We start from the raw sequence: 14,208 nt of genomic DNA on the forward strand, positions 1-14,208 counted from the left end.
CATCCCATATGCTCACTGTTCTGCGCTGCTGTGTATAAAGCCCTGGGCAAGAGGACAAGGGAGGGAAAAACTGGAAAGACTGAGTCAGAGAAGGCTCCGGATGAAATCTGAGTCCATTGGGATCATTCTGCCTAAACCCCCATCCACAGAGGAGAAAGCCTGGGGCCAGGGAGGAGTCCTCCTCCTCCTGGCTCAAGGTCATCGGGACAGACCAGTCTGGATGGGAAATAATTCCCCTTTCAAAAGCAAGACCTGTTTCCCCAGGACCTGGGCCCTGCGCAGACAGGAAGGCGGAGTTCAGGATGGATGGGGAAAAGGACATGCTGGGAGGCTCTGGGGCCATTTTTTTGGGGCTTGCATCCTGCGAAGGTTGAGTAACTCCACGGGTCTCCCTTTTGCCGCTAAACCACTTGCCAACTGGGTTTGGAGTCTTTTGGCTTGTGAGTCCTCAGGGACCAGAGAAGTGACTCAGTGAACACTTAGTACATCGTTGGCTCCGGGGATTGTGTGTGATTCAGGAGTCACTCACAGAGCTTGTGCTGATTAACTCCAGAAACTCACCCAAAGCCTCCTCCCCACCCCTTCAAGCCCAGGATAAAGGGATCAGACTGTGGCTCTGACACTCCTGAAATGTTTCTCACGTGTTCACCTGCCAACCAGTCTGGTATCGACAGAAGATCCCTGGACCACGAACTCCGGGGCCAGGAGCTTCCTCTACGCACTGCCTCCTGCCAGCGGCCCACACGGAAAACAAGACCTCGGGACCCCCTCTCTTTCTGACCTCCCCTAGATTCTGAGCGGGCCCACCCTCAACCAAAGCTCCCCTGTTTCGCTGCCCCGCCTCTCTTTTTCCGCCTTGGGAATTGTCCCCCTCGCCCCCCATCCTACTCCCACTTCGTCCTGAAGGGTGTCTGTCTGCTCTGATCGCCCCCACCCCCTTCCTATCCCTCCTCCTTTTCCTCTCTCGGCTCCGCCCCCAGGCCCCGCCCTCTCCGCCCCGGCCCGCGTTTCCCCGGCCCCTTCCCCATCACCCTCCCCTCCAGCGGGGCCAGGGGTGTGGGGAGGGGGCGCCGCGCGCGCTAGGCGCCCGCCCCTCCCTGCGCGCCCAGTCCCCGAGCGCGCGCCCGGCGTCCCCCTCCGCGGCCTCCCCGCTCCCGCCTCCCCGCCTTCTCCTCCTCCTGGTGACGTCCGGGTCCCTGCCCGTCTGAAAACTCCGCGCCGCGGCGGTGGAGGCGGCGGCGGCGGCAGCAGCGGCGGCGGCGGCGGAGGAGGAGCAGCGGCGAGCCGAGGCGGCGGCGGCGGCGGCGGCGGCCGAAGCGGGAGCCCGAGCGGCAGTCGGCGGCCGCGGGAGCCGCGGGGAGCGCGGGGGCAGCCCGGAGCGCGCCGGGGTCCCCGCGCCCCGCTCGCCCGCCGCGCTCCGAAGATGGTGGCGGCGCCGTGCGCCCGGAGGCTGGCCCGGCGCTCGCACTCGGCACTGCTCGCGGCGCTCACGGTGCTGCTGCTGCAGACGCTGGTCGTGTGGAATTTCAGCAGCCTCGACTCCGGGGCCGGGGAGCGCCGCGGGGGCGCAGCGGCCGGCGGCGGAGAGCAGCCGCCCCCGGCCCCAGCCCCGCGCCGGGAGCGCCGGGACCTGCCCGCCGAGCCGGCTGCAGCCCGAGGAGGAGGAGGCGGCGGCGGCGGAGGAGGAGGAGGACGGGGGCCCCTGGCGCGGGCGCGGGGAGGCGGCCCCGGAGAACCCCGGGCACAGCAGCTGGCCAGCCGGGGGGCACTGCCCGCCCGGGGTATGGTAAGATGCCCTTTCGGCTCGCGCCCCGCGGCGAGGGAGGGAAGAAGGCAGCCCGACCCCGCGCCCCCCTAGCCCTTGAACCGGGTCATCAGACTGGGACTCTGCAAGCCTACCGACTCCACATCGCCTCTTGCCCGGGGAAGTCGGGTGGGGTCCCTGCCAAGGCTCAGGGGTCGTGGGCTGCCCCTTTCAGAGTCTGAGCACGGACCCCTTGGGGTCTGGGGGAAGTTATCTCCAGTGGGGGCACTTTGGGGGTTACTGGAGCCTGGCTGGGCTCCTGTTCCCCATCACTCTTGCTGGGGACCCCAGCTGACTTGCTCCGTGCGTGTGGGTCTTGGTCCCTCGCTCCCTTGTCTGAGTGAGTGGATCGCGCCGGATCCTCAGCCGTTGATCCTGGGCGGTTGTCGCAGCAGCATCTCTTTGGTTTTTGCCGAGCTGGATGCAGACAGATGAGCCCTCTGTTCGTCCTGGCCTGCGATGAGGGCTGAGCTGGGCGTCCCAAGTCCCCGACCATGCCCCTGAATCAATACTCAGTCCAGGGTGTCTGGTCTGACTTTGGGTGTTCTGTTTCTCCTCTCTGGATGTTTGAGCCTTCCGTCTTCACCTTCTCTGTCTCTAACCTTGCCGTCTTCCGTGCCCTCTCGACTTTATCTCCTGCCCATCTCCAGTTTCAGGGCATGGCTCCTTCTCCTAGCTGGTTGTCTCTGTCTCTCTGTCTTGTTGCAGCCGGTTCGGGTCACCAGCTGTGTGTCCGACCACACCGTCAGGGCTTCTACTCCTATGGGATTACTTTGCCCTTCGTGGGTGTGAACAATCAGGGCTCTGAAACTGTTTCTTCCGCAGATCTGGGGCCGTCTGGGTGGCTGGGTGGGGAACTGACTTGTCTTCCTACCCTGTCCCCAACTTCTCCAGGGATACCTTTCCCACCTTCTTGGGCTGCCTTGCCCAGCCTGCTGAGCTAGGAGCAGGCTCAGTTCCCCACGGGCGTGAGTTCTGCCTTAGGGCATAGCCAATATGTTGTGTGTCTCTCTGTTTCTTCGTCACACTAGTTGTCTGCAAGGGTTTGCCTAGCTGCTAAAGGGTATTAGACACCAGGGGGATGTTTTCAGGATCCTGAAGACTGAATGCATATCTCTGTCATTTGTCACTTTGGAAGTCCTCACTGAAGACTGCCTTCGTACACAGCGTGATGCTTTGTGAGCTCCTAAACTTCTTCGGAGTCTGTAGGACCCTCTCTGCCGGAGCGCAGCTCTTCATGCCTGCGAGCTGAGCCAGTCCCAAGACGTGAAGTGATGGCATTTCACGTTGCCGTGTTGGTAGCAGGGAGAAGTCTTTCCCTCATTTGCGGGAAGAATAGTGGCCTGAGCTGCCTGATGGAGAACCAGAACATTCCTAGTGTCCTGCGATCTCTTCTTTACAGAGAGGGGTACTCTGAAACGCTGCCTTTGAACTCCTGGAATTGATAGGGATGGATTCTGGCAGAAATGCAATTAGAAGATCTTTGTACATCCAGAGCCCAGGAGGTGGGGTGGGAGGGCTGTGGGGCATCTCCTGCTGGTCCAGTGTAGGAACGCGTAGGGGAGACTTGGTGGGGGAAGCCTGGGGCTTACTGTATCCTTTGCATCTGGGATTCAGAGTCGGTTCAGGAGGTACCTTTAGGATGCATACAGCACCTGTTGAAACAAATGAAGAGAAGGAAGGAGGCAAGGCTAGCTGATTTCTTCATAGGGCCCTGGCATTGTGAGCATCTATCCCCAGCCCGTCTGTGTGTTCAGCTCAGTGTTTTACTCTCTCACACCCAGCTCAGCCTCTGAGAGATCTGCGGTTGGGGAGGTAGGTGGGAACACACTATTTTCCTTTTTGCTTCCTTTTGGAATTTCAGTTCCAGCAGCGGAGTTGCTTTGCTTTTGTGAAACTCTGTTTCCCACTGCAAGTTCAGTTACTCTCCTCAAACCTGTGTGTCCTGGTCTCAATTTCTTTACCTTCCAAGACAGACATTTATGTATTTTTTTTTCTTTTGGTTCTCTTCTCTTCTTGGTAGCTGTCTACCATGCTGTTGACTGTTGTCGTTCGGGGATTTGTATTTTATTTCATTTGCTTGTCTCTCTCCTTTCTTTCCTCTCCCCCACACCTACTGCATGGCCTGCTAAATCCTGAAATCACAGTACAGACAGGCTGGCTGGCTGGAGCCTGGGCTCTGTCCTACCCTGTGCCCACCCAGTTCTTGCCCTTCCATGGAGCTCCAGGAGACCAGAAGGGGGCAGGCTGTTCCCAAAGTCTGGTATAGCTGGAGCTTGGGTTGCACGCAAGGAGAGGACCAGACCTTTTTACAAGCAATAGAGGCCCTTGAAATGTGCAGTTTGTTTCCAAACCCTGCTGGGGCTGCCAGGATGATGCTTTGGAGGGAGATTCAGGAGTGGGACATTTAAAGAAACAAATCCCCGTGATTTTCCAGATGGCTCTTTTAGAGAGATGGTTAGACACATGCTTAGAAGAAGATGCTTTAGCTCAGTGCTCTGTTGCAGGCGGGTATGGGGTGGGTGGACAGTCTTGGCTCTTGCACAGGGGGGAACCTGTGTCCTGGGTTGCTGGTGGGTGTGTTGCAGAGAGTGTCAGGCGGGCATTGTGTAGAGGGCATTTCCTAAGCCAGATCTTTCTGCTTCCTGATGCCCACAGCCTCAGAGCATTTGTCCTTTTTATGTTTGGGGAGCTGTGCTTCGGTGGAAGGTCCTGATTGTATTTTTGGTGCACTTAAGAAGCCAAGAGGAAACACCCTGTTTCTCAAGTAGAAAGAGTCAGAGGGCATGTCCACAGAAGATTTGCAAGCTCTCTTTTTCCTCTCAGCCTCTTTCAAAGCTCTTAAATATTAGAATTATTGGGTGGATTGCAGCTGTTTTGTGGCTGTGACTCTGATTCCTTCACTGGGTCTCCAGTAAGCTGGGGATTTTACTGTCATCTCAGAATTTAAGAAACAGATGGACTCCCTTATAAAGGGAGGAAAAATATTGGGAGAGCTGTCATGAGGATCAGCCTACAAGTTCTGAATAGATTTTGGAGAAAATGAAAGAGAGCTGTGTGTGTTAATGTAGTGAATGTTTATTTTCTTTCCCTTAGTGACTCTCTTCTTGAAGTCCCCACATTTATTGCTTGTGTGCTTAGATAAACTGTTAGTAAGTTTCATTTAAGACATCTAATTTTTTATTACCCTTCCCACCCCCCGCCTGCCACCCCACATAAGCACACAAAGTAGAATGGGGTTTCTGTATTATCCGACCCCTTTGAAATGTTGATTTTTCGGCAGAAATTCCTCATACTTCACATTACTCAGATAACTCAGGACTTTTTTAGACATCAACTGTGACTTTGAAAGATCGGTTCACTGGCTTTAGATCACCTCTGCTTCTAACAGCCTCAGAGGCATAGCTTTTCTTCCTATCCAAATATTCTGAGACCACAGAAAACAGGGTATTTTATTGATGGTTCACTTTTTTTTTCACACTTTCAATGGAGTTTTGTTTTGCTTGAGCGACGCATTACACTTTGTATACAGAAATATGCATCATTGAATAATATTTATCTTACTGCAAATGTTGCCATCTGTTTAAATCATATACTGGAAAATGTTAAAATAGATAAATAAAAGTAGAGATGATATACCTAGGTATAGATACGTTTGTAAGATAAATTCTAACATATCTATATATTCACTCTCCATCTGGCCTTTTCACACTTCAGACATTCTCTTTAGTTTATCAGTTCATTTTTTAAAAATCTTTCAGAAGGTTGGGTGATCAAACGCTTGCTCTTTTTCACCTAGGAAGCCAGCCATGGCATAAATTCTTACTTACTGGTGACTGTTCAATTTTGATTCATGGTTTTAATAGAACAGGAAATTTGGCGGCTTCAGTTAAAGCAGATACTTAACATCGCGTCATTGTGTGTGTATATGTGTGTGTGTGTACCTCAGAAAGCAAAGATATCCTTAGGGATATCTCTGAAATAAGAGTCTGCCCCACCCCCCCCACTCCCCACTCCAGAGCTGTTTATGATCCATAAGGTCATAAATCCATCTATATGAGTGTTTCAGTGCAGAAGAACGTAACACGCACACCTGTTGCACTGCACAGGTGAGGTTGAAAGTCTCTTATCTTTTGACCAGTGCTGCCTTAAGAGTTTCCACTTATGATATCTCTCTTTCCCTTTCCTTTGCATTTCCCCATTTCTATGGACCCAGATCCCCGTCTACCAGAAACAATGAGAAAATGCCTTGGGGAAAATAAAAAAATAAGTAAAAAACAAACTTGATCTTAACAAAACCTACATTCTAAGGAAGGGGGTGGGAACAGGAGAAAACGTCCCAAGAAGTGTGTGTGAGGCCCCAGCACCAATGAAAGAGGCCTCTGTTCAGTACCCTCAGGCCTGACATACCTGGGTTCCCCTCCTGGCTTGGCCCTTTCTCATGCCTCTAATCTTGGGCAAGTCACTGTAATTTTGGCCCTCTGTGAATCTGAGCTACCTCATAGGGATGTATGAGGATGAAATGTAGCAATATATATGAACTCATGTGGGCCTAATCAGTGCCCCAAAGTGAGCTGTTCTTAAGAGGAAATTCTTGGTATATTTGAAAATAAGGAATTTCTTGCAGTTATTCATTTTCCCACACAGTATAGGGTGCGAGTAAATTCAAGGCAGTAGAATGAATACAGCTCTTTCTGTGTGAGCAGGACGGAATGTGGTAGAGGAAGGACTACTGACATTTATTGAGTGCCTGCTGTGTGCCAGGCATCCTTTAGGTATTTTGCATACATTAGGTTATTAAATGCTCACCCCTGCCCCCCCCCAAAAAAAAAACAAAAAATTTCCAGGAAGGAAGACGGTATTACACCACTGATAAAAAGTTAAAACTAAGGACACCTGGCTAGAAATCACTGGTCTTATGATGGCTTGTTACATGGCAGGAATAATGGAGGGATTTGTAAATATTACCTTACTGTCTCACTGATTTCTCCCAACTTTGTGGGATAGGACTTTTGCTGTCCCCGGGAGGAAACTGAGGCTCAAAGAAGTGAAGCTACGTGCTCATGAAGTTCACAGAGCTGGGGAGTAGCAGAACTGAGATCCAAACCCAGACCTGCCCCTTTCCAAAGATGCCACCTTTCTGAGTTGTGTTTCTTTTGCATGGTTTGTTGAAAAACCCTAAATGCAACCATGCCATTCCCAAAAATCTTTTTTTTTTTTTTTTTTGAGACAGAGTCTTGTTCTATCACCTAGGCTGGAGTGCAGTGGTGTGATCTCGGCTCACTGCAACCTCCACCCCCTGGGTTCAAGCAATTCTTGTGCCTCAACCTCCTGAGTAGCCGGGATTACAGGTATGCGCCACCACGCTTGGTTAATTTTTGTATTTTAGTAGAGTCAGGGTTTCACCATGTTGTCCAGGCTGCACTCGAACTCCTGGCCTCGTGATCTGCCTGCCTCGGCCTCCCACAGTGCTGGGATTACAGGCCTGAGCCACTTTGCCCAGTCTCAAAAATCTTAGTTCTACTTTTCTCACTTCTTACTGCAGATTCCTAAAAAGGTACCAACCCTAGAAAAGAAACAGACATGCAATTTACATTAAATCAGACCCCCAACTCATGATGCAAATACAGGGGTAGTAATGATGATGATGATGATAATAATAATTATAATGCTTGCATAGCAGTTATGTGTTAGGTGGTTTTAAAAATGGATGCATAATAGTTATACATATTTTGGGGGTACATGTGATATTTTGATAGGTTCACATAATGTGTAATGATGAACTCAAAATAATTGGGATATTCATTACCTCCAACATTTAGCTTTACTTTTTGTCAGAGACACTGAAATTCTTCTCTTTTAGCTATTCTTTTTTTTTTTTTTTTTTTTTTTTTTATTGAATTTTTTTTTTTTTCCCCGCCTTGAGGGCCGTGGCACAATCTCGACTCACTGTTACCTCCGCCTCTCGGGTTCAAGCAATTCTCCTGCTTCAGCCTCCCAATTAGCTGGGATTACAGGTGCCCGCCACCACACCTGGCTAATTTTGTTTGTATTTTTAGTAAAGATGAGGTTTTGCCTTGTTGGCCAGGCTGGTCTTAAACTCCTGGCCTCAGGTGATCTGCCCACCTCGGCCTCCCAAAGTGCTGGGATTGTAGACGTGAGCCACTGTGCCCGGCTCTTCTAGCTATTTTGAAATATACAGTAGATTATTGTTAACGATAATCACCCTACTGGACTGCCAAACACTAGAGCTTATTCCTTCTATCTAACTGGATTTTTATACCTTCCAGTCATTGTCTTCCTTCCCACTCCCCTCACTCACCTAATCACCCATCTACTCTCTGTCTTCTTGTCATCCACTTTTTTTTAGCTCCTACATAGGAGTGAGAACATGGGATACTTGTCTCTAAGTAGCTGGCTTGTTTCAGTTAATATGATGGCCTCCGGTTTTTTCATGTCGCTGCAAATGAAAGGATTTTACTTTTTAACAGCTGACTAATATTCCACTGTATGTGTGTACGCCACATTTTCTTTATCCATTGATAGGCACTTAAGTTGATTTCGTATCTTGGCTATTGTGAAGAATGTTGCAGTAAGCATGGGAGTGCGGATAGCTCTTTGATTTATTGATTTCCTTTCCTTTGGATAATTAATTCCTTTCCTGTGTAGACACAGTAGTGGGATATTCAGAACATGTGGTAGTTCTGTTTTTAGATTGTGAAGAACCTTCATACACTTCTCCACTGTGGCTGTCCTAATTTACGTTCCCACCCAATGGCGTATGAGGGTTCCGTTTTCTCACGTCCTCACCAGCGTCTGTTATTTTTTGTTTTCTTGATAAAAACCATTTCAGGTGAGGTGAGATGGTATCTCATTGTGCTTTTGATTGACAGTTCCTTGGTGATTAGTGATGCTGTGCATTTTTTTATATATCTATTGGCCATTTGTATGTCTTCTTTTGAGAAATATCTATTCAGCTCTTTTGCCCATTTAAAAAATTGGACTACTTTTTTTTTTTTTTTTTTTGCTGTTGTTTGAGTTCTTTATATATTTTGGTTATTAATCCCTTGTCAGATGGGTAGTTTGCAAATATTTTCTTCCATTCTGTAGATTGTTTTATTTGTTGATTGTTTCCTTTGCTGTGCAGAAGCTTTGTAGCTTGATGTAATCCCATTTGTCTGTTTTTGCTTTTGTTGCCTTTGCTTTTGAGGTCTTACCCAAAAAAATTCTTGCCTAAGCTAAGGTCCTGAAGTGTTTCCCCAGTGTTTTTTTCTAGTCGTCTCATAGTCTCAGGTCTTAGATTTAAGTCTTTAATCTATTTTGATTTGGTTTTTGTATATGGTGAGTGATGGGGCCTAGTTTCAGTCTTGAGGTTATCCATAGGAATGGTTATCCCGTTTTCCCAGCACATTTATTGAAGACTTTGCACTCCCCAGCATCTGTTCTTGATGCCTTTGTCAAAAATGAGTTGATGTAAAAGAGTGGGTTTATTTCTGGGTTCTCTATTCTGTTTGCCAGGCACTGTTTTAAACCCTTTTTGTGCATGAACTCGTTTAATCCTTCAAGCTGTGTACTATTATATTTTCAACAGTCAAGAATTGAACTTGAAATTGGTTAGAGAAAGAGTCTTGAATTCAGCTCTCTCTAACCAAGGGAGAAGGGGAGGAGGGGGCAAGAGGATATTTTGCAGGGTTCTTTGGCCAGGGAAAATGGCCTTTCTTTCAACCACAACAGACTTCCTGCTGCTCCATTCCTTCAGACCGCTCTGTGGTTGGCCCACTGAGGAGCCCACCGCTTGTACCTGAGAGCCTGGGTCTGCAGCACGCTGGAGAGCTATCTCAGCGAACATGCAGTGCGGATCATCTTGTGGACACTTCCTTCCGCCTGCAACAGAAACTGCCCGTTTGCCCGCAGATGCTCATCAGATGGTGCCCACGTGCCCTCTGGGTTCGGTTGCCCCATCCCCGATTGGAAGCCAGAGGCATCACAAAGAAGATGGGTGTGGGGCGGGGTGTCACCTTAGCCCTGAACCTGGACACTGGCATTATTAGTGTCAGGAACTACGAACCCAGACGCCCTGCCAGATGAGGAAGGGGTGGGGCCCATTCTCAAGCTTTGTGTGTGTGGATGAGGGCGTCTCATCTTTCAGGGCCACCTAGGGGCAATGAATGGATTTGTCCTGTCCCAGGCCTGGTTTGTCCCAGGCAGGTGACTACTGCTTATCTGGACATCTAATCCAGGCTAATGTGTCAGTGGATGCTGATGAGGTGATGTGGTATGAGGCATTTGTTTCTCCTCGCGGGTCACGCTTTGCCATAAGTTTAGGCCACAAGGGATGTGGTTTCGGTTTAAGATGAGTTTGTGGGACTGAGAGGTTGATACAAATGTTCCCTACCTGGGAGGCGCAAAAATTGCAACTGTTGTGATGATGAGGTACATTTATTGAATGCACCAAACACTGTGGAAGGACTAAAAAGACGTGCTTTTGTTGAATCCTTATAACATCTGGCAAGTTAAGAGCTATTATTTTCATCTCTGTTTTACTGATTGAAATAATAAAAACTAAGGCAATAAGTTGAATGAAAGTTACGCAGATGTGAAGTGTCCAAACTAGGAATTGAAGTTGGGTGGTGTCTCCAAAGGCTGTGTTCAGTAAGTCTGTTGACTCTAGCCCCTCATTCTCCCCTTCCCTCCATCCATTTATGCATGCATTTGTCCATCCATCTATCCATCCATCCATTTATCTGTCTGACCATCCATCCATCCATCTATCAGTGCATTCGTCCATCCTCTGTCCATCCATCCATCTGTCCATCTATCCATCTGTCCATCCACTTACCCATCCATCCATTCATCCACCTGTCCACCCATCGTCCGCTCCTGCAGTTAGAAGGTACCAGTCCCTGTGTCCAGCACTGGAACTACCTTGGTGAACAGGACAAATGTGCCTCCTGCCTTCCAGGAGAAGCAGTCTAGCAGGCCGGAGTTAGTGCCCGTGCTGATAAGTGGCCTATTTCTAGGGAGATCACTCTCACATCGTAGCCTGTACCCTTTTTCATGGTGACCTCTTGAACACACAAGGGAGGTGCCCTCTGGGAAGGTCAGGGCAAGGAGTAAGTAATATGATTCAGAGCTCTGGGAGCCCTGAGGTCTCTGCCATCCCAGAACTGTCCATGAGGCCTGGGCTGCTCCACTCATGGGGCCCAAGCTCTTCTTGTAGCTGAGGAAACAACCCCGGAAATGATCCAGGGGAGCAAATGGGCAGATGCCATGGGGCCTGGGAGGCAGGTCGTGTGATGTTGAGGAAGAAGACGGTGGTCTGACATCATCGATGTGTGGCACTTTGCCTCTCTGGAGCTCAGTCTCCTCGTCTGAAGCCCAGGGGCCATAAGGTGCCTTCCTGGCAGGGCTTGATGGTGAGGCGCAGCTCTGGGTCATGGTCAGTGCTCTGCTCTGCCCCCTGATGCAGCCACATGATAGGAGATGTTTGCTAGAGCCAGGAGGACTTTCAGATCCGTGGCTCATGGGTGGGTTTGATTTTGCCCACGCGGTGTGCTGGAATAAATAGGCCCTGGAATTTAAAGATTAGGATATGCCGTGAGACAGTGTAGATTTTTGGAATTCTTTTAAAAGTCATAAGATCCAGCAATACAGGGTCCATGGTGCTTGCTTGGCGTTAAACAGCCACGCTGAGGAATGGTGACACTGCAGACCCACTGGGTCCCCAAGAGTCCCCCCAAGATCTCTCCTGTCACCTGTGCCACCTGGTTGGCCTCTCTTGGCTGTTGAGTTTGCAGCCCATTTGGAAGACCTCCGTGTTTACTATGAAGACATAAAAATAAGCATCTGTGGTTACCCTGTTCCCATGTGGCTTATTCACTGCACTTATTTGCCTCTGACTGCCTGTGCCTTGCCTTGGCATGATGCAGTCTCCCTCTTCGCCTAGCTAGTGGTGGAGACCCAAAATATGCAAATTCTTAAAAACATGAGGCCATCCTGAAGGCAAATGTCCTCGACAGAAATAGAATCATGCATTCTGCAATTTGATAAACCCGTTTCCCCTCTGCAGGGAGTGTGAGTGACAGGCTGCTTTGAATCGTCTGCCCCTCACTCTGTGTTCCCTGTGACCTTGTCCCCCGATAACACACATTGGGAAGTTGGGAGTCTTGAGAGACAAGGGGGAGGTGGAAAAGTAGAACATTCCTGAGCACCTTGGCTTGGTCCCAACGCTGTCAGGGAGGGAACGTGACTTTCATCTCTGTGTCTTTTTGGCGCTTCATCAGATGATGCTAATAAGCCTGCCTCCCTCACCGGGTTGTGAGGATTAAATTTGATAAACAGATGAGAAAGTGCTTTGAAGCTCAGAAAGCCCCATGTGAGTGGAAGATGGGGCTCATGTCTTCAAGCAGCAGAATGTGGGAGTGTTCAGACGGGGTTGTCTGCCTTCCTTCCTCACAGCGTCTTGTAACCCGTGGGGAACAGGGAGAGAATGAATGAGTGAAATCCACTGGAAATTTCCCACCTGCTCATCCATTCATTCATCAGATATTGGTTGGGGTCTGCTGTGTGCCAGGCCTTATGCACAGCGAGGGGAAAGACAGATGTGACCCTACCCTCATGCCGTTTATGGTTTGGGGACAGGATGACCTCCCAATAAAATTAAACAAGAACATTGCAAAAAATCAAATTGTTATAAGTGCAGTGAAGGAAACGATTAGGGAGCTGAACAAAAAGAAAGGGCTGTGGATAAGCATTTGTTTTGGATGGGTGGATTTATTTTACTTATTTGGGGGTAAGGATTTATTTTGGATCATGCCTTTTGCCATAGTAGTCCTAAATAAGCCCCAGGAATCCAAAATATGGCGTAGACACCAATCTTGATGCATCAGTGGTTGGAGGTGCTACAGGGGCAGATATTCTCTAAAAGCTTTTTATAAAGAGTTGCTATTCATATCTGTACAACATTTATTCACTTCTTTATTAATTTATTGAGACAGGGACTCCTTGTGTCACCCCGGCTAGAATGCAGTGGTTTGATCTCAGCTCACTGCAGTCATGACCTTGCAGGCTCAAGCAGTCCTCCCACCTCAGCCCCCTGAGTAGGTGGGACTACAGGTGCATGCCACCATGCCCGGCTAATTTTTGTATTTTTTGGAGAGGTGGGGTTTTGCTATGTTGCCCAGGCTGGTCTGGAACTCCTGGGATCAAGTGATCCTCCCACCTCAGCCTCCCAAAGTGCTGGAATTATAGGCGTGAGCCACCACGTCTGGCTCACTTCTTAAATATTGCCTACATTCTTTTAGTTGCTTTTTTCCCGACAAACCCATATGATATAAACATTACTCTAAATGTGCAACGTGATGAATTTTCACAAACTGAACACATCTGAGTATCCTAGACCAGGAGTCATAGCACCGACACCATCCCGGAAGTACCTCTCTTCTGCTTCTTGGATGAATATTTAAAGAAATTGTTAATAGCTCTATATTTCTTTAAATGTATATTATGGAAAATACAGAAATATAACCAGCCAATCAAAACGGCAGTTTCAACACTATTCTTGTTTAACATGCAGGTAAAGTGGCATTTAAGTAAGAAGAAGTGGGATTAACAAAATGAAAACAGATAAGCAAACCCTAACTGGATTTCAAATCCTGATTTCAACTTGGTTGGTTAATGATGACCAAGGAAGTGCTGAGATGGCCAAGGTTTGGTCATTGTCAACTTAACCCATTTGAAGAGTCTTTGCTCCTCTGGTAAACAGCTGTGCTGTTTTGTTCTGAAGTTCAAGCAGAAAGGATTGAAGTTAGATGTTAGGAGGAACTGTGCTCTGGGTCCATTGGAAAGGAATTCCCCATCGGAGACCCTCTCTGATGTGTGCATTGCTCCCAGAGTTTCTGGAAAGTAATGGTCCCAGAGGCTCCCCATGCCTGTCTTCTGTGACTGAGGTCTGGACATTTCACATGCATCTTTTGAATTCACTGTGCATTTGCTTTGCGTTGAGTATTTGTACTCCAGTCCTCCAGGTGTTGGACATGAAATTAGCATGATGAATGGGTCCCCAAATGGGCCAGTAATGACTACATTAACTTAACCCTGAACCAAGGCTCTCCTATTCAGAACTAGGGTAACAGAACCGCAGTGCAACGTTAGCAGCAATTCAAAAGGGCAACAGAGACAACTCATCATTTCATAATGAGCGAGGGGAGAAGCAATAAAAGCCGGGAGCCCAAGGACGGCGTGATAATTTTGCAGAGTCTCAGCTCTCAACCAGACTCACGTTCATAAAATAAACAAATGTTTTTGGTAATGGAAAGTTAATGTATACATTATTTAAGGATAGTATTAAAACCAGATTAGATGGATCAAGTAATACAACAGTTACCTCATTAAGCATCCTTTCT

The 14,208-nt window shown here is 48.6% G+C and overlaps 1 protein-coding gene across 1 annotated transcript in view; it reads left to right on the top strand.

The window, feature by feature from the left end:
* Positions 1 to 1,014: 1,014 nt before the first annotated feature.
* XYLT1 (xylosyltransferase 1) overlaps positions 1,015 to 14,208 on the top strand; it is a 373,789-nt gene continuing 360,595 nt past the window's right edge. The window contains exon 1 of the mRNA XM_023189714.3: positions 1,015 to 1,786. Within this exon, the coding sequence (XP_023045482.1) occupies positions 1,424 to 1,786 (363 nt within the window). The 5' untranslated portion in view covers positions 1,015 to 1,423. The remainder of the gene's footprint in view (positions 1,787 to 14,208) is intronic.

The sequence above is a fragment of the Piliocolobus tephrosceles genome, chromosome 17, assembly GCF_002776525.5.
Source record: "Piliocolobus tephrosceles isolate RC106 chromosome 17, ASM277652v3, whole genome shotgun sequence".
NCBI classification, from domain to species: domain Eukaryota; kingdom Metazoa; phylum Chordata; class Mammalia; order Primates; family Cercopithecidae; genus Piliocolobus; species Piliocolobus tephrosceles.